The following is an 18,797-nucleotide window of genomic DNA, read 5'->3' as shown; positions in this document are numbered from 1 at the left end:
TAATTGGTCATTTCTAGCACTATAACTATGAATTAGAACTGTCTTTTCAGAACTTCTACACATTACGTACAACTCTTAACTCTGCAATTAGTAATGCATGATAGTTGATTGCCTTATATTCTAGCCTTCTAAGTCTTCTGATAGACCTTTTCCCTTCCAGTCAGCTGGTGCTGCAGATAAACACTCAGGTCAGCAGTCAGAACTGCCTCTGTCTACTGGATTTCTACACCTTTTTCCTGGCATTTAGTTTACAGAAACAAGAAACAGTTTCATGAAGTCAGCTTAGACATGGGAGCTAAAAATGCAAGGATTTGGCCATGAAAGAATAATGATTTTTTTTTTTTAACAAAAATAGAGCAATCGTAATCGTACATAATGTCACAGAAAATAGTAAATAAGGAAATAAAGTGATTTTGGCATACTGCATCTGAGGCATGCACCAGGACTTCAGAATGATCTGGATATTTGGCATGGTTATTCTTTCACCATTCATACTGCCAAATGTATTACACTGTTGTAGACATCTGTACATTTCAGCTGAAGTTATTCCATCACAGAATCACAGAATGTTTGAGGTTGGAAGGTCCCTTGGTCATTTGGTCTAACCCCACCTACTCAAGCAGGGCCACCTATAGAAGGTTGTCCAGGACCATGTCCAGTAGGGGTTTGAGTGTCTCCAAGGATCCAAACTCCACAACCATGCTGGGTGCCAGAGCTCAGTCACCCTCACAGTAAATAAATGTCTCCTAATGTTCAGACAGAGCCTCCTGTGAGCCTCAGTTTGTGCCCATTGCCTCTGGTTCTGTCACTGAGCACCACTGAAAAGTCTTACCTCTGTCTTTGCACTCTCTCTTCAGGTATTAACATACATTGATGAGATCCCGCCTGAGCCTTCACTTCTCCAGGCTGAACAGTTCCAGATCTCTCAGCCTTTCTCATAGGAGAGATGCTCCAGTCCCTTAATCATCTTAGTGGCCCTTAGCTGGGCTCTTTCCAGTAGCTCCACATCTCTGTTGTACTGGTGAGCCCAGATCTGGACACAGGACTCCATGTGGGGCCTCACCAGTGCTGAGGGAAGCATCACCTCCCTTGACCTGCTGTCAACACTCCTATGGCAAGCCAGGTTAACAGCTGGCCTTATTTGTCATAATGGCACATCGCTGCTTCATGTTCAACTTGATGTCCACCAGACCCCCAGGGCCTTTTCTGAAAATCTGTTTTCAAGGTGGGGGATCCCCAGCATGTACTGATGTTGGGTTGTTCATCCACAGGTGCAGGACTTTGCGTTTCCTCTTGTTGATCTGCACGAGGCTTGTGTTGTCCCGTTTCTCCAGCCTAGGAAGGCTCCTCTGGATGGCAGCATGACACTGGTGTATCATCCACATCTCCCAGCTCTATGTTATCAGCAAACTTGCTGAAGATGCACTCTGTCTCATCATCCAGATCAATACTGAAGGTCTTAAACAGGATCGGACCTAGTATTGACCCCTGGGGTAAACCACTAGTTACTGACCTTCACCTAAACTTTGTTTCCCTAATCACTATCTCCTAGACCTGGCTGTTAGCTGGTTTTCAATCCCCCTCACTGTCTGCTTTTCCAGCCCATAATTCATCAGCTTTTCCATGAGGATCTTACAGGAGACGATGTCAAAAGCCTTATTGAAGTCAAGGTAGACAATATCCGCTGACTTCCACTCATCTACCAAGCCAGTAATTTCATCACAGAAGGTTATCAGGTTGGTCAAGCATGACTTCCCCTTGGTGAATCCATGCTGACTGCTCCTCGTCACCTTTTTGTTCTTCCTGTGCCTGGAAATGGTTTCCAGGATTAGCTGCTCCATCACCTTTTTCCAGGGATGGAGATGAGGTTGAATGACTTATAGCTTCCTGGGTCCTCGTTCTTTACTTTCTTGAAGATAGGAGTGACATCTGATTTATTCCAGTCTTCAGGCTTTTCTCCCAATCACCATGATAAATCAGAGATTTTTGAGAGTGGCCTCACAATGACATCTGCCAGTTCCCAAACACTTACAGGAGCATTCCATCAAAGCCTATGGCTTCCATTATGTCCAGTTTGCTTAAGTATTCCCTGGCCTGATCCTTGTCCACCAAGGGTAAGTCTTCCTTGCTGCATACTCTTCCACTGATTTCTTGTACCTGGGATTCCTGAAGGCTGGTCTTGCTGGTAAAGACTGAGATAAATAAGGCATTCAGTACCTCAGCCTATTCCATGTCCTGTGTCACTAGGTTCCCTGCTTCATTCACCGGTGGGGCCACATTTTCCTGGCCTTTCTTCTGTCACCTGGATACTTACAGAAGCCTTTCTCATTGTCTTTGACATCCCTGGACAGATTCAATTCTAGTTGGGCTATGACTTTCCTAACCACATTTCTGCACGCTGGGACAGTGTCTCTGTATTCCCTCCAGGTTACCTGTGCCTGCTTCCACCCTCTGTGTACTTCCTCTTTGCGTCTGAGTTTTGACAGGAGCAACTCATTCATCCACACAGGCCTCCTGGCATTTTAGCCTGAATTTCTACTCATTGAGCTTGGAGATGATCCTTGAATATCAGTCATTTTTCTTAGACATGAAGCTACTTCTAGTTGTCTGTACAAGCATCTGTAAATGTTTTCTGCATCGTTGTCCTGATACCAGGCCAAAACTTCCAAGTATATAGAGAAAGTGTTATTAAAGAGTCTTCAATAAAAATTATTTAAGGAATCACATTTTTCTTAAACTTCTAAAAAGACATAGCTACAGGAAATGGAACAGGAAAGTAAGATTATTTTTTTTAGTTAATTCCTACATTCAGTGTTTTCAAAGCCTGTCTTATGCATCCTTGCGTTCTGATCTTTACAAATCCATAGACAGATTTTTGGAAGAAGATGAGATTATTTGTAGATTTTACTTCAGCATCAACAGTAACATCATTATATTTCCTTTTACAATAACATATTCTAAACCACAAAACAAACTAAAATTGCTGCTTAACAACAGCTTCTGCACAGGTTCCAAACAAATGAAAGACTGGATGCAGAGTCCACATGGGTTTTGGTGGACTTCACAGAGCTGGCAGACCTAACCCTCCCTGGCTTTCAAGCTGCCCCACTGCAGATGGTGACATTTCTCAGTAAGCCATCAGAATAGTAATGTGTCCCAGGAGGCAAGAGAAAATGGAACCAATAGACATATCACAGCAGTAATTTAAACATGTGGGGTAAGTCACATCCTTTAGAAAAGTGGGCCTTCATTTCCTAATCGCTGTGCAGTGTTAATATTCTTCATGGTATAAAAGTGATGTCAGTACATCGTTAGCATTGCATCTTCCCCAACAGCAAAACTCCCAGAAGTTTGGGATTATGATTGCTGTTCTCCTCCCCGCATCTGTCACTAACTGCAAGTTTGGTTAGTGAGATCAGGGCCTCAAGGAATAGGCATACTGGGCAATCATCTCAACAGTATACTAGGTTCTTCCAGATCAAAACTGAGGCACTTTTTCATATTAATATTCAGAAATTTCCCAAAGTTTTCCTGAGAGGTTGACAAATGACTCAGTCCTTCATCCTCCAAAGTTGTCATTCAAATCTTGCATTCAGAAACTGGGTGGGACAGAAACTGGGAAGAAATATACTCTCTTTCTACCTCCCACTGTGCCATCAAAGAGACTGTAACGTAAAAAAGTGGAAGACAATTGTAGAGGTTGGGAAAGTTTTATAATAATCTTTATCTTCTCTGTTTTAAAAATGTTAACCACAAATTAGGTTATCATAACAATTATTCTTAACTGCAATAAACATTGCAGTAGCAGTTTAAAAATATATTCCTGTTATTATAATTTTAAATCTTGCTAATAACCTCAGCCAAGAAGCCTCTTGGTTTTTTTTTCCTGTCTTTACTCCTAAATTATTATGCTTGAGAAAAGAACAGCTATTAACTGGGAAATATTTTGATATTTCTGTGCTTTCCAAGTGCTATTATGTCTTTTTTGTGGACAGACCACTTACTTGTGTCCTCTGGCAATGTAATTTATTCTTGGAAGAAGTAATATCTGACCAGTGCTTGAACAGGGATACCTAGAAAGTTTTCATCAGGTCTCTTGCTATTTGCAGAAACCTCCTTTTCGTAGGGGAACTGCCAAACTCAGACCCCATATTATATTTTTCTCTGATGATAATTAGCCCTAAAAAGAACTTCTTCAAATATATGACATTATCCTTAAGGGTTATCTTGACGCGGACCAGGTAGAAACTTGTCTGCCTGATGTCATAAAACAGTGCAGGCTCATTTTGACAGTCCCGCTTCCTAGCTTGTTTGGAGATCACATTAATATATAAACCCAGAAGGACTCAGTGCATCTTAGGTACACTTCCAGAGAAGAGATATCATTCACTGGGTATATCAGACTAGGAGATTTTGAAATGCATTTAAAACATCACAAGATTTTGTGTCTCAGAACCTCCTCTACAAACTCCCAGCTGATGAAAAAAAAAAACCCAGCTTGGAAAGAAACCTGCATGTGGGTGGGGAGAAAAGGCAGTCACAGCCAGGCAGACTCTGAGAAAAAGATCTTCCAGATACTGACTTCACAGCCACAAAGATGGCAAGAACATCCCATTCCTCCACAGGGAATCTGAGTGCTTTCCTTGGTCCTTATGCTGGCACAAAGCAGGAGCACCAGTTTTCTAAGCCCTCGCTCCACTGGAAGCATTTTCCTCCTGCTGCCCTTGGGCTTTTGGTTGATGTGCAAGGGCAGAGCTCCATCCTCTGTCTGCCAGCCTTCCTGCTTGACCTCTGTGTCCCAAAGGAGGAGATGTGGCCAGCCACCACCGCCTTCTGGAAGCATCCTGAGGACAGGACAGGCCTACTGTCAGTCAAGCTCTCAGTAAGCAAGTATGGGTACTTCTTTGGTCTGTGTCAGGCACCTGAGTCAAGCAGCCTGAGTCTAGCACCAAGCCTACCGCATATTTACTAGAAAAGAACACTGGTCAAACCTCTCCAGCTTTGCTGAATGAGCAAGTTCTTTCAGTATTCAGGATGCTTTAATTAGCATTCCTGACCCAATTTACAAATTTCTTGCTGCTTTGACTAATCCTGCTGACTTGAACGGCAAAGTCTTAGCTTGTAGACAAGACTTAATCTACAGAATGCAAGTACTTTATCAACTAACTATTTACAAAGGTCCCTTAAAATAAGTCTGGATATTATCTGCAGTGCATAAACATTATTTTAAATACCCATGTCAAGAAACAACTCTTCTTTTCCAGTATTCAGTCACCACAGCTAAAAATAAGCTGCTTAGCGTGGTAAGAAAAATACTAACCATGCACTAATAGAAAGCACAGTGTATTTCCAATGTCAGCCCTGTAACCCGAGATGAGGAGTTGTGAACTCTTTTCCACTGATCTATGAGTTGAAGGTTGTAGGAGTTATTTCCCTCCTTTACTCGATGCAGACAAGTGCAACATAGTGATGGAGTCTATTTAGATAGTCTATTTGTATTGAAAAGTTGCTGACAGCGCTCTGTAAGCTGTAGCAGTAACTGAATCCAATAGAAATTTGGCCACTGGGGATTCAGTAATGGCTGGGACTCTTGACTTAGAGCGTCAAGTTCACCTTTTGCCTCCTTTTCCCATGCCAATTGTATTAATCTGCATTGACTGAAAATGGAATTGTACAGTTCCACAGTTTCCAGAACCAAAACTGAATTTCTTGAATATACGGGGGAATCTATGCTTGACCTCGTTTTGTTCAGAAATGCCACAGCAAATTACGAAAAGGCTAACATAGGGATCATTTTCTTTTTTTAGTTCTACACTTGCACTATCTGGTTTCAAATACAATAGAATAAACATATATAAATATATATGTGTATACATACTGCATATATAGAGTGTATGTAGAACAAAGAAGTTGCCATCCTGACTCCATAGCTGGAGACCAGGCACAAATAACAGGCTGGTGGGAAAACAGCAAGACAGGCAGAACAGTCGTAAGTGGGAAAAAACCCTTCTTTTCCATGTTCTTAACTGTAGTAAATACTCTTAAAATGTATGTTAACTTACCTGTATGTATACTTACTTAAACATATGTGACATATTCTGAAATTGCTCCCCTAGATGAGCGTCTTTAATATTTCCATATTAAATACTCCTGTGCCTGGAACACCTTCTTTTTATTTTCTATTGCTCTGTCGGAAAACTAGGAACAGATCACAAAGAGACAGACTGTGCCATTGGCTTCTTATCATAGAAAAGGCACGTTGGTTATGAAAGTAAATTGCCTTTATCCTGTCTCAGGGTTTATTTCTGTGGAGAATCAGGAGCTTTTTCTTCTGCTGCTGTGAAAAGCTGAATGTTCTACAGGGGTGAAATACATTTAATTCCGCATGTAATTTGACGTGACCACATACTTGAAATCACTGGCTTGCATTATTTTTCTGGTGGATTTACAGAGAGGAAGGTTCATATTGCAAGTTTTTTAACTTGCCAGTACAACAAAAATGAACCTAGAAACAGGCTCATGTCAGAAGCTAAAATACTCTGAGATCAGAAAGGAAAACTATCATTTGTGTGAATCATGACGTTAAGCTGGGCAGCTGTTTGGTCACAAATACAAAGTTTCTGTGCAAATTTAATGTGAAGATTCCATCTTAGGTAGTGTATAAGATGTCTGGAAGATTAATTGATGATAAAAGTAATTTAATTTTTTTTACAACTATCATCTATGGATCAGTGGTGTTAGGAAGATTTTTGGGGTTTTGTTTTTTGTTTTGTTTTTGGTTGTTTTTGTTTTTGTTTTGTTTTGTTTTTAATTAGAAGAAATAACTGGCACCAGTTCCTTAAGAACTCTGTAAGGAGTGTGTGGCAGCATAATTATCTTTTCCCGTTGCTAATTTATTTGCTTTTTTTATTTGAAAATTAACATTGGCTTTGGAAAAGTACAGTGTCTAAAACTGTGCTGGTTTGTGATAAATACTATTGGTGCTTTTTTCCTTTCTTCTAGATTAAAAATTGCATGTTAAGGGAAAACCCCTTTCAAGAATGCGTATTTCCTATCTTCTTATTACAAAGTCTTTCTTACTAAAAGTGATATTTTTGAAAAAATTGAATTTAATTTTGTTTTTCTAAAGCTGATTATTTGCTTTGTGGTTTTTTGTTGTTTTTTTTTTTTCATAAGATGCAACTATTAAAATAGACTACCCATGTTTTCTGTAGGTTTGGAGGCAATGTATTCAACTGTAGTTAGTGGAGAGTTTTATGCCTAAAGCAAGGATTACATTTATCAGTAAATTTTCAGCTGCTTTTATGCGCTTACAGTCATAAATGCAATATTAAATTTCTAAAACTACCAGCAAATGTTCCAAATCAAACCAAAGATGCTGTGTCCACTTCAATTAAAATAATAGATTTGTAGAGCAGTTAAGAATCCCTATCTTAAACCTCACTTCTACAAAAATTAGGTTTTGCCTGCTCATGCCATTTTAATTTTGAAAATGTCGAAGCATTTCACCTTAATAGTGTTGAGAAACAGTTTATGTGATTTTTGCATGTCTGCCCAGGGTAACCAGAAGCAGTTGTTTCCATATAGGCAAGAACTGATCTAGCCTTGCTTTAAGGTCCTTGAGGTCATCTACAGCTGTTAGTGCTTTAACGGACTTCTCATACAGCAGGCTCTGCTGGCTTCCTCTGTGCCAAGAGGACCTGAATGTAATCGGAGATCTGTAGGAGAACAGAGAGACTATGGCATCGAAAAATGTAAACCAAACCTTACTTGCAAGAAAGGCCACGCTTGTGCTATCTTTTGAAAGCAAAGTAGAAATGGGTATCACTAGAGAAACAAACTTTTGTTTTAACAGTACATTCTTAATCTGACCATAGTGATAGTCTTTGCCATCCGTGTAGAGGCTTCTTTATATGCTGGCCTTTAAAGCACAGCTGTATGTACACGCGGAAGTATTTCAGTATTGTTCAACTTTTCGTGCCAGCATGCCTTATTTAAATGTGAGAGCTGAACTTCTGGTCCTAGTGGATTAATTAACAAAAATGCAACGGTGCACCTCATCAGCATCACTCAGGTGATTCAAACTGATGGACATGTGGAGACCGAGTTACAGTAACTCATCCATGAATAGATCTTCAGCAGAGTAGCAGCGCAGCAGCTGCACTTACATTCGTTTCCTTGTTGAAGCCTGGCCTCCCGGTAACTGTTAGTGTCATGCTCACCCATCACTTTGACACAGTCAGATTTAGCTGTGAGTTCACGGGTATGGTGCAGAGCCTGTTGAGGTTGACAGAGTGGCCTCCACTGATTTCACTGAACCACAAGTATGGTTTGAACTCCTCACCTCTCCCGCCTCTGTGCTGAAGCTAGGCTCCCAAGATGTCCCAGGAATAAACCTGTGAAGGATGCCAATTTCCATGGAGTCACAACGGAGTTACCCCTCAAATGAAGTGATGTATAATTGAACAGTTTCTGTTCACTGCACCCAGGATTGGCAAACAAGTCTTAAAACGCCAGCATTGCTGACTGGAGGCACCTGAGCAAGAGCTGCTGCGTGGCTCTCCTAGCTCAGCCAGTGGGCAGGAGAGGGCTGTCTCAGGGCATCCTTAAAAATGTATGAAGCAGCTTGCGTGACAAAGTGACGGAAAGGCAGAGCTCCCGCACTTTACTTTTCTATCATCATTTCATTATTTATTAACAATTTTTCTGACTTTAGTTTTGGAGTGCATATTGATTTACACGGTGAGGCCTCTTACAAGATTTTATAACTTAGAAGTTGCATTAAATCCTAACAGAAAGGCCTCGGTTCTGCAGGTGCACTGGCCCTGTGAGGCTAACATCCACTTGTCATCTCCACAGGGTCTAAATCTATTCGGCCCCTGGCATTAATCAGTTTTTCCTTCCTTATACCACCAGCTCAGCAGCACAGAGGCCCTTAAAAATATGTCAGTTCTCCTTAAAGTTACTTCTGAAAGATACAAAGCATCTGACAGGTCTTTTAATAGTGCAGCACTATATGAGAGACCAAAATTTTGCTTAGAGAAATACAAATCAAAAAGATGCTTCAGTTCCTCTTTTGTTAGACCTTTCAGGAGGAGGTAATAATGCGATAATCAAGTCTCCTGGCATTCAGTTAGACAGATGCGCAGTGTGTTATGTTGATGTAGTACAGATGTATGATCTCGGTTAAACTATAGCAGTCATGCTTTTGCATTAAGACACATTGATTAAGGACTTTTTCTTGGAATTAGAAGGCTTAAATCTAAATAAAAAAATTAATCACTGTTCAGAAAAATGATCCACATTAGTTGGAATCCTCATTTTCAGTCACTTAAACTTAATCTCCAGGAAGTATAAATCAATTTATAGTCTTCCTGAAGTCAATATAGCTACCCTGATTTATACCAGTAGCAATTTTGGCTCCTGAACTACAGTTTTGCTGATACTCTGGTGTTTCTTAAGAGAGAATTCCAATGATTGTAGGCAACAGCAGCTGTTGCTTTTGTTTTGTTGCATGAAACATATCTGGTATTTTTAATGCTTTTATGAAAATGCCAGTTTTAACAGACCACAACATGCAACATTTAACTAGGTGTTATAGATCCTCAAATTATCTATGAGGGTGCAGTTTTCATGGAGAAAGAAAACTGAAACTTACCAGTTACAAAGCACAGCCCTGCAGGGATGATAGGGAATTTTGATTTCTCTGTGTAGAAATGGGAAGCTTGGCATATTTTTCCAAAGTGTTTCAGCTGTTTCCCATCTATGTGATCACAAACATAAACTGCAAAGACATGCTTTTATGTCATCTGCTGAAACACCGTGAGAAGCCTAAAAGATGTAATGGCATGAAACAAAGCCACGAAGGGCAGGTTAGGAGCTGAAATGCATCCAGGCTCGTCCTTGGCCTTGTTTACATTTTGCGTTCAGCAGGTTTAAAAGTGTCCCCCAAATGCTGAGCACGTCGATCATTTTTCTTGAGCAGCCAAGTAGAGGTTGAAGCTACTCTGTGAGAGCATGAGCCTGCTCTCCCAGCAGCTTCTTCGTTAAGGAGAAAGCTGTGCCCTGCATGCTCCCGCCTTCCTTTGCCCTTCTGCCGCTCGGCTGCTCACCAAGACCATAATCTAAGGGAGTGCGTGGAACTTTTGCCTTTTATTCTGGATCACCTTACAGAATTATTAAATCTAGTTTTTGTGTGGGAAAAGTGGGCTTAGAAGTAACCTGTGAGCTCCTGAACTTGCTAATGGTGTGCTCCTGTTGACTGAGTGAGGTGCGGCTCCCATTCATTTCAGCAGTCAGTAATCTGTGTGGGGAAATTTCACCTCCATTTCCATTACCCATCAATGCTGGCTGTGGAGACTGGAGCCCTGTTATTCAAACCATCCTTCAGAATTTTTTTATTGTTCAGTTGTGGCATTTTAATGCAACATTTACAAGAAAATAATAATTATAAAACAAAGAAGATTGGAAAGGCAGTTCCACACTGAACATATCCTGGGGGAGTGGAAATCGTAACAAACACAGGCATAAACTAAAGCCCGCCTACTGCTTTCATTCTCTTCATTCCATGATCCTCCAAGTTTCCAAGAAGTATCCACCTAACCCTTCAACTGGGTGCTGAGTCAAGGGAGGCACCAGCTGCTCCTCTCCCCACTTTGGGGCAGGAATGACTCTGCATCTGGAAAGGATCCCCTTGCTCCCATTTGCAGCCAGTCACTTTTCCTGGCTAACCAGGCAGGAGGGCAGAGCCGGTTCTGAGCTCTTCACTGAGGCACCACAACGCTGAGACCTGTATCAGCCAAGCAAGGAGGTGCAGGACTGATCCTCTTTACCTCCCTGCTTGGCTGAGCAGGACACAGGATCAAGGTAACCAAAGAGTTGGTGTTATTGCTCATTAAGTGTATGTATAACTGATGTTACAGTGTGCTGCAAGCCTTGAAGGTCTGACTCTTAGCCTGCTGGGGTGGGAATGATTGCAGCACGGTGCAGACTGCTCTGCAGGTTCTGTGCAGGACACATGGACAGTGAGGGAGCACCAGAGGGTTTCAAACACTGACAGCAGAAATTGTAAGAAATGTTATTGCTGCTATCAGTCTGGCTATAGATCAAGCTGCTGCTAAGAAAGCTTTGCCTGCTAGCTTTTAATGGTGTGTCAGTTTTGGAAGTGACAAAGACCTCTGAACATCACTTGTGCTCTTTTTTTCATCAGACCTCTCACCTTAGCCTTGCAAATCCTCTACCCTTTCTTTTTTTCTAACATAAGCTTTTCTTAAAGGAAGTCTGTTTCCTAAAAAGAAGCCTGTATAGGCAAAGGCTTCACTGATGTATTTACTGTGCTAGTGAGCTGGAAAACCCCACTAAACTTTTTGATCAGCATAAACCTGAACTTAAATCTGTCAGCAGCTCTGTCACCCTTGGTTCCTTTCAAAGGAAAGCACAACATCCCATCAATGCTTCCCCTTCCAAATTCAGGACAAGACAAGAGATGCCCAGCATAGTGGTCTTTGCCAGCCCTTGAACACCCTCCAGCACTGCACAATGTCATGAAGAGTTTTATACTAAGGTCCCAAATCAACATAACTACATCAGCTAGGCACCTTACCTGTGCTAACAAAGCGGTACAATTCAATTCTGGCATGATCTCTGATCCCAAGTGCATCCTTAAGCACTTTTTTACCCACTCGCCTGTTGAAGTAAGCTGTGCGAATGCCTTGTTCACCCAGTCTTATCCTACCTTTGTTAAATAAAATGTCCTGTCATAGCCACCAATCCTACTTTATAACCTTTTCTAACATGAGGTCTCAAATAGCATGGAGCTTCCTTCACGTGGGAACTGAAACTTGAAAATCATCATCATTGAGGGTATCTGTGTTGGAGTGTTGTGAAGGCAAATTGCTTTTGCTTTAGTGGAAGTTATGATTCATGAGAAAATGTATACGGCTATCATAATAAATAAAAATAAATGCTCCCTTTTTGGTAGAATGTGTTGCTTATGGTAAATATCAGAGTAAGTTACTTTTAGCACTTGTTTACAAATATTTATTGAAGCTAATATTTTCTTAAATTTACTGTACTAAATAATTCATTAGAGGGTTGGCCACTCAGAAAAAAAAGACTGAGGTAGCTCTGGCTTAAATTGCTGCATTCAGATTTGACTGGATGTTTATTGTTTGTGTACAAACTCAATGTTCCTAAATACAGCAAATTTCTCTTTTTAAAAAATGCATCAGAAAACTATAGTTTTGCATGAATGCATGAATTATTTAACATGCTCATTTGCCATGTTCATGCACTTGAAAGGTTTGCTTTCATTACTTATAAGGCACATACACAGCTGAAAAGAGGTAATTAGAGCATCAAAGGCAATGAACCATCCTGAAACTTCATAATGCTTTGCCTGAAAAAGATCATCATTCAGCTGAATAGGAAGAAACAAAAAAAAATGTCTGCACAGTTGTATCCAGAAGGATGAGAACAAAAGTCTTTCCAGGTAGCTCTATATTTATGGCAAGAGGCTTTTAATCTTCTCATAAATACCTTCAGAACTGATGTAGGAAAGGCCAAAGTGAACCCCTGTGGTTACATTTCAAAGCCTGTGTTTTCAAGTCAGAAACACATTAGTGCTTATAAATGAAAGACTTTTTTCATCCTATGAGACTGTTTCAATCCTAGTAAAGAAGAAAAAGTTCCATTCTCAACATTTTTCTTTTCCAGTTATTTTAATAATCTGCTTTGTTTTATAAACAGTTGCAGGGAAAGATGCTTCTTGCAGATAAGAAGGAGCAGTGGCACTTTCTATGATAGGAAAATGTGTACATCATATCAAATAGAGTGCTCTGTGTAAGCCATGTCAGAGATTGTGCATTGTGTATCCAGCTTTGGAGAACAAGTTACACTCTCTGGTTTCTCATTACCGCAATTCTGTTGGAACTTCGCCCCCAGACATTTAGAAAATTGCAGTAAAATGACTGCATATTGTTTACACAGATTATTGACTATGCTTTCTTATGTAGATTTAGGGAGGAAAAAAAGGCATTTTTTTACATAGACTGAAGGTCTTAAATACACATGAGAAATGTCTAGACAGCAGCTTCATCTCTATAAGGTTCAACACTCGTATTTTTTATAGTTCATGCATGTCCATCACTCTCAAGAAGTAGCAATGTGTTGAGATACAGAAGTGGCTCTCTGAGGCAACCATGGGGGACTGCCAATGAGCCATGCTCCAGCTTCTGCTCCACACCGGCTCCTTCCTGGAAAGTCGACCAGAAAATGCAGTAGTAAGAGAGAAGGCATGTGAAATGACCTGGCTGGTCTTAATAAAGCAGTGGGCATTGTGCCACCTGGCAGCAGGCTGTCATTGCCGGTGTTAAGGGTGACAGACATCTTCAGGAGAAGGCCTGTTCTTGCGGGAAGTAGGAATGGGGGTGCAGTGCAGAAAACTGGTCCTCTTCTGCTGGGGCTGAGGGACCCCTATTTCACATGGGGGGCAACTGTGGGAGCATGAGAGGAACTGCCTTCTGTCCCCAGCAATCTCTCCCCACCTCTGACGAGAGGGAAATATAATACTTAGGTATTATAGTTAGTCATAAAGTTTTCACGCCTACTCTTGCAATCTCAGAAGTGTGCTTCACTGCCCGCCTTCGCTGGGGCCCTGACAGTAATAACCTACACCTGAGGCAGCCAAACGAAGGCCCTCACCACCTTCGTTAGCGGGCAGAGACAGGTATGTGGGGGCAGCATCATTTGCTCCTACACTCTTGTCTCTGCCCCATGGGGAGGAGTGGGTAGCGATAAAGCTCCTTATTTAGGATACTGCAATGCTGCAAAAGATACAGCCACAGGGAGCAAGTGATACAAGCGTTTCCCATCCAGGCTGTATCCTCCCTGCAGCGCGCAGGGAATGGTCTTTGAAGAAAACTGCCCCCACAACTGCATTTTGGAAGGACTTGGTCCAAAAGGGAACCCAGCAGCAAAGTAATGGGATGCAGTGTGGGCGTCCAGGGCATTGGGATCTGGGCACCAAGGGGTCAGCAAAGCTGTTGGGCAGCATAGACGTGCCCATGGGCATCTCAGTTCAATGCCTGTAGTTAAGTGGAGCGAGTGGGTGCCTGCCTGTGCCTGCCAGTTCATGTGTCCGTATCCTGATGTACTTTACTCCAGCAGCAGGTACGCTGCTGTCTCAGCTGAAATAGGTCTCATACACAGAATGCGTTTGGCATGAAAGGTACTGTAGAAAAATAAGGTAAATGAGTAAAACAAATTGTCGTTACCACAATTAATTTTTCAAGTGGCAATCAGTATGATTATAAGCACAAACCTCCCCTCTCTCTCCAACCTTACATAAATGTTGCCGCATTGCATGTCAGCTTGAGATACGTACATCTTATTCTGTGGGGGTTAAATACTATGTACCATGCATCTCTGTTGGAGATGTAGCTAGAATAAAACATATGGTGTCAGACAGTGTCTGGGGGATTTCTGTAGGAAAAAGCAGTCATTCTGTCCAAATGGAGCTTCTCGGCAATTCTCTCCCTGTGACCTGAAATTATGGATAGAGCAGATGCTGTTAGTCTTTTAGGTAAGATTTGCAGTGGCTTGATTTACATGAGAAATCAAAGGACCTGTTTTATTTTAGAGCATTGGACAGCTTTTAGCTTGGTTAGGAAAAACAAAATTGCTATACATTGTTTTATTATGAAGAAATGCTTTCCTGTTCTATTGTTTATGCCACTGGCACAGGTCAGCCTTAATTTCTGCTGCTGTAAATAGCTCACGTAGACAGAGGTGTAGTAGTGGCAAGAGTCTTCTATTTTAAACATTCAGGATGCATCCCATGTGTAGATGACTGTCTATAGAAGAGACTATGGTTTTGATATGAGCCATGAAAAGGAAGCTATATACCTGCAGAGGCCTGTAAAGAGGGGGGAATACTGTTCTTCAGTGCACTCATAACAGTGCCTTTTTTTTTTTCATATATATGTGAGGTTACACCATCAAATACTTTCAGCAGGGAATGTCATTATGTCCCTGATTGCCTCTCATTTCCTTGAAGTACCTTTATGAATGCCTAACAGGCAGGCCTAGAATAAATAAGCCAATCTAATTTCTGTAGCAGGTCTAATACATGTGAAGATAAATGAAAGGTAACATTCACCCCTGCCTAATTCCAGGCAGAAGGTCCAAGACACCTGTTTGAATTCAGTAGCTTTGCAAAGGCAAATCCTCTGGACTGAGTAGGCTGCCATCACCAGGCTCACATAGAAATGCCCAGGAATCAGGGGAAATAATGAGTAAGGGGTTTCCTTGACAATACAAAACAGAACGGAGGGTTGATGCAAGAGCTAGGGTGCCAGCCCCCATGCATTTTCTTGCTCAAAACAGTGGCATATTGATGGCCATAGTGGAAACAAATCATTACTGATTTAAACACAATGGCAGGTAAATGCCACTATATTAGGACAAGAATCTTCTTGTGTTTTATTCAGAAATCTCTTCAAAACTATAGCCTAACCACTGATGCATCCATTTTAAATGATTTGGTTATTCTACTCTAGACTGGGGGTCATCAATTGCAATTGTGAAGGGTTTCATTTAAAATGGAAAAGAAGAAAAGGAAATCTACCACCTCCACATTTTCCACATTTTTACAAATGAAAACTGAGACCTTTTCTGTTAAGATTTTGTGAAAAACGTCCTGGTCTTTTCATTTTGTCTTCTTCATGCTGTGAGTGCTTGTAAAAGACATAGCACTTCTTATTATAGTCATTCTATTATAAAAACAAATATCAATAGTGAATTCTTATGGGTCTGCCCAGAAGGAGGTTGTTGACTCTTGACTCTGTAAGATCATGGCATAGTAAATGGCTGACCAACAATATATCAACTACAAGTGCTGCAGCTGGATTGATTACAGATACTCCTCTTTGGTGGCCAAATCCAGCACCTTGACTCCCCCAGCCAGTAGGTGAACATAACACAGCACATGACCGTAAGTAAGGACTTATTTTTCACTTTTGCCTCTGCAGGTGATCTCATGCATTTGCCACCCTACCTTAGGATGGATTTTTTATTGAACCGTGGTGTGCAGGGCACGAGCAGAGACCTGGGTTTGGGGCAAGCCTGCTTGGAGCCGCAGAAAAGCCGAACCTTGAAGCGTCCCACTGTCCTGGAGCCGATACCCATGGAGACATCCTCCACAAGAGAAGTACAGTCATGGCAACCTGGTGCTGTGGCAACGTTACCTCAGCGAGAAGGAGCTGAGCTAGGACAGGCAGCAAAAATGAGCAGCTCCCAAGAATCCCTGCTGGACTCCCGGGGCCACTTGAAAGGAAACAATCCCTACGCAAAATCTTACACCCTGGTATAACAAAAAGAGCATGGCTGGACAGTGGCTGTAAATATTTACACTGAAAAAAAAATCCAATGAAAGCTACCTTTTTTTTATTGAATTCCAATATTTATAATTAAAGAAGAAGATTGCCAAAATATTTGACAAAAAAAAATAATAATATGAACAACAGACAGTGCAAAGACTCTCTTGCTTTTTTTCTGTCTGAGTGTGAGCTTCATCTGACTGGACATCTGAATTTTTGGGTAAAAGAGTCCAGTTTTCTGATCTTCACAAGCGTTTGTTTTTACTGATTTTCTACGAAGTGCATGGAGACTTAACTAAAACATTTTAACTGGATGTTCCATCAGACAAGAATCAAAAGGGAAAAAATCACAAAAAAAAATCACCCTATTTGTGAGTTCAGCAGGAGCATTGATTTGGAAAAAACAAAAAGTCTTGTCATGTTTGCACTTTTTTTTTAAAATTAGAAAATGGGTCCTTAATTGTTTTTTGTTGTCAGTTAGGATGAGTGATGTCAATGGAGTGAGGGGGTTGATTTGTTTGGGTTTTTTTTTTAATATTAATTTAATGAGACACTCTTTGCATTTTGTCTATGCGAAATAAAAGGGTCTTCTGCCTTTATTTGTGACGTCTGCTTCCATTGCCTTCTGCTGTACTTGGTTTTCCGTAAGTGTAATAGCCATGTCAGAACAGCACTCTGAACAACGTCTTCTTGTACCTTGGGCAGAAAAGGAAAGGAGGGTCATACCTTTAGAAAAAAACTGGGGTTCACTTACCTACACCTTTTTTTACTACCATGGGGCAAAGACCCAGAACGACACAAGTCCCGAGTGCTCTGGATCAAACTCACCTGGGACTCTCTGCATTCACTTTATCTGCAACCAGGAGGCTTTTGATCAGCTTCAGTATTTTTTGGATCAGAAGAAATGTGTTGATGTTACTTTACTTATTCCTTAGGAATGGACCTTTAGTCCGTTTGGGAGCAGTATTCACAAAAGTTAGTCACCTACGTAAGGATTGGGGGGGAAAAACAGCTTTTCCCATAATGGGAGAAAGGGGAGGAAAAAGTTATCCCTGGTCTAAGATCAATGTGGCTTTCTTTAGAGAAAAAATACCTTTTTACAGCGGAGCTGTCAGCTCATATTACTTTGTTGCATCTTTTGATTACATGAGAAGCAATATTGCTTGGTTTATACAAAGCATAAATGATTGAATACTACAGTTGGTGGGTTTAATGTAACAACGTTTGAGCTGCCTTGCTAAGTGCCTCCTTGTGTGTGTTCTGGCTACCTTCATGTGCCCTGACCAAGAGAATATGGTGCAGAGCATCCCAGATTAGCGCTAACATGAACACCCTGTTCAGCACTGGCTGGAAATACTAACTGAAAGCAATAAAATTCAGTACACTTGAGCAGGCTGAGAACCTCCTGCAATTTCGCTGGCTGGTGACAGTGTGGGCACTGCTAATTCAAGTATTTCTGCGCCGTGCTCAATTCAAGTTGTTTTAAAATAGAAAAAATGCAGTTATGTATAATTGTTTCATAACTATTATTAATGTAATTATGCTTTCATAAGGGCACTAAGTTAGCAAAGTACTTAAGTGTCTTGAAATGAATCAAGTTGTACTTGCATCCTTAGCTCTGTCAAGCCTAAGTGCTAAAGTTCTGCAAAGTCCTACAGAAGCAGCCAAATGAAGACATCCTGGAGGTATGAGCTTCTTAAAGACCTGCAGAGGAGTGCTGATACGTCACTCGGACAAGGAGCCATTTCTTACCTAGTCTGCCTGTTTGACCAATATGGTGATAAAGCACATTAAAAAAAAGACACCACCAAAAAAAACCCTGAACAAAAGAACCAACACCCAACCTTTTACCACCATTAAAAAAAAAAAAAATTAAAAAATTACCCATGAAGTATTTTCAAATAGAATGTAAAAACTATATGTTGAAAAACAATTTACTCATTTGCTTTGGTTTGTTGTGTTGGTTTTTCTCAATAGAGAAATATTTTGCTAATAAGAACCTAATTTAAACATACAGAAAGAAATTACTATTTCCCATTGAAAAACTCTACAGAAAACTAAACTTTTGTTGAAGATTTCATTTTGGGGCAATTCAGTTCTTTTTGGTTCCCACAAGAGTCTTTCTGCTGTGCTCAGCTTGAGCTAGATGAGGCATTAGTACTGCATTTGCACATAAAAATTTATTTTCTGACTAACATTCAGGAATTTTGAGTCTCAGGCCACTTTCATCTTCCATTCAAGCTTCTTTCTCATCGTCTGAAAAAAGGTGAAAAGCTTTTGGGAAAAATTGAGGTTTGATCCATTTGTTCCTGTGGCTCTTGGCTGCCCTCAAGCATAGGGACGGTGGTCCTGTGGCTGCGATCCCCACCAAAACTTACTTTCAGTGACAGGCAAGAATGAGTGTGCAATGGAGGGAGGACA

The 18,797-nt window shown here is 40.9% G+C and overlaps 1 protein-coding gene across 1 annotated transcript in view; it reads left to right on the top strand.

Annotated features, from left to right (window-relative positions):
• Positions 1-16,975, top strand: part of DSCAM (DS cell adhesion molecule) — a 470,648-nt gene extending 453,673 nt beyond the window's left edge. Inside the window, exon 33 of the mRNA XM_055702437.1 lies at positions 16,029-16,975. Within this exon, the coding sequence (XP_055558412.1) occupies positions 16,029-16,369 (341 nt within the window). The 3' untranslated portion in view covers positions 16,370-16,975. The remainder of the gene's footprint in view (positions 1-16,028) is intronic.
• Positions 16,976-18,797: the final 1,822 nt, after the last annotated feature.

The sequence above is a fragment of the Falco cherrug genome, chromosome 2, assembly GCF_023634085.1.
Source record: "Falco cherrug isolate bFalChe1 chromosome 2, bFalChe1.pri, whole genome shotgun sequence".
NCBI lineage: Eukaryota > Metazoa > Chordata > Aves > Falconiformes > Falconidae > Falco > Falco cherrug.
This window is presented reverse-complemented; position numbering and strand designations above follow the sequence as displayed.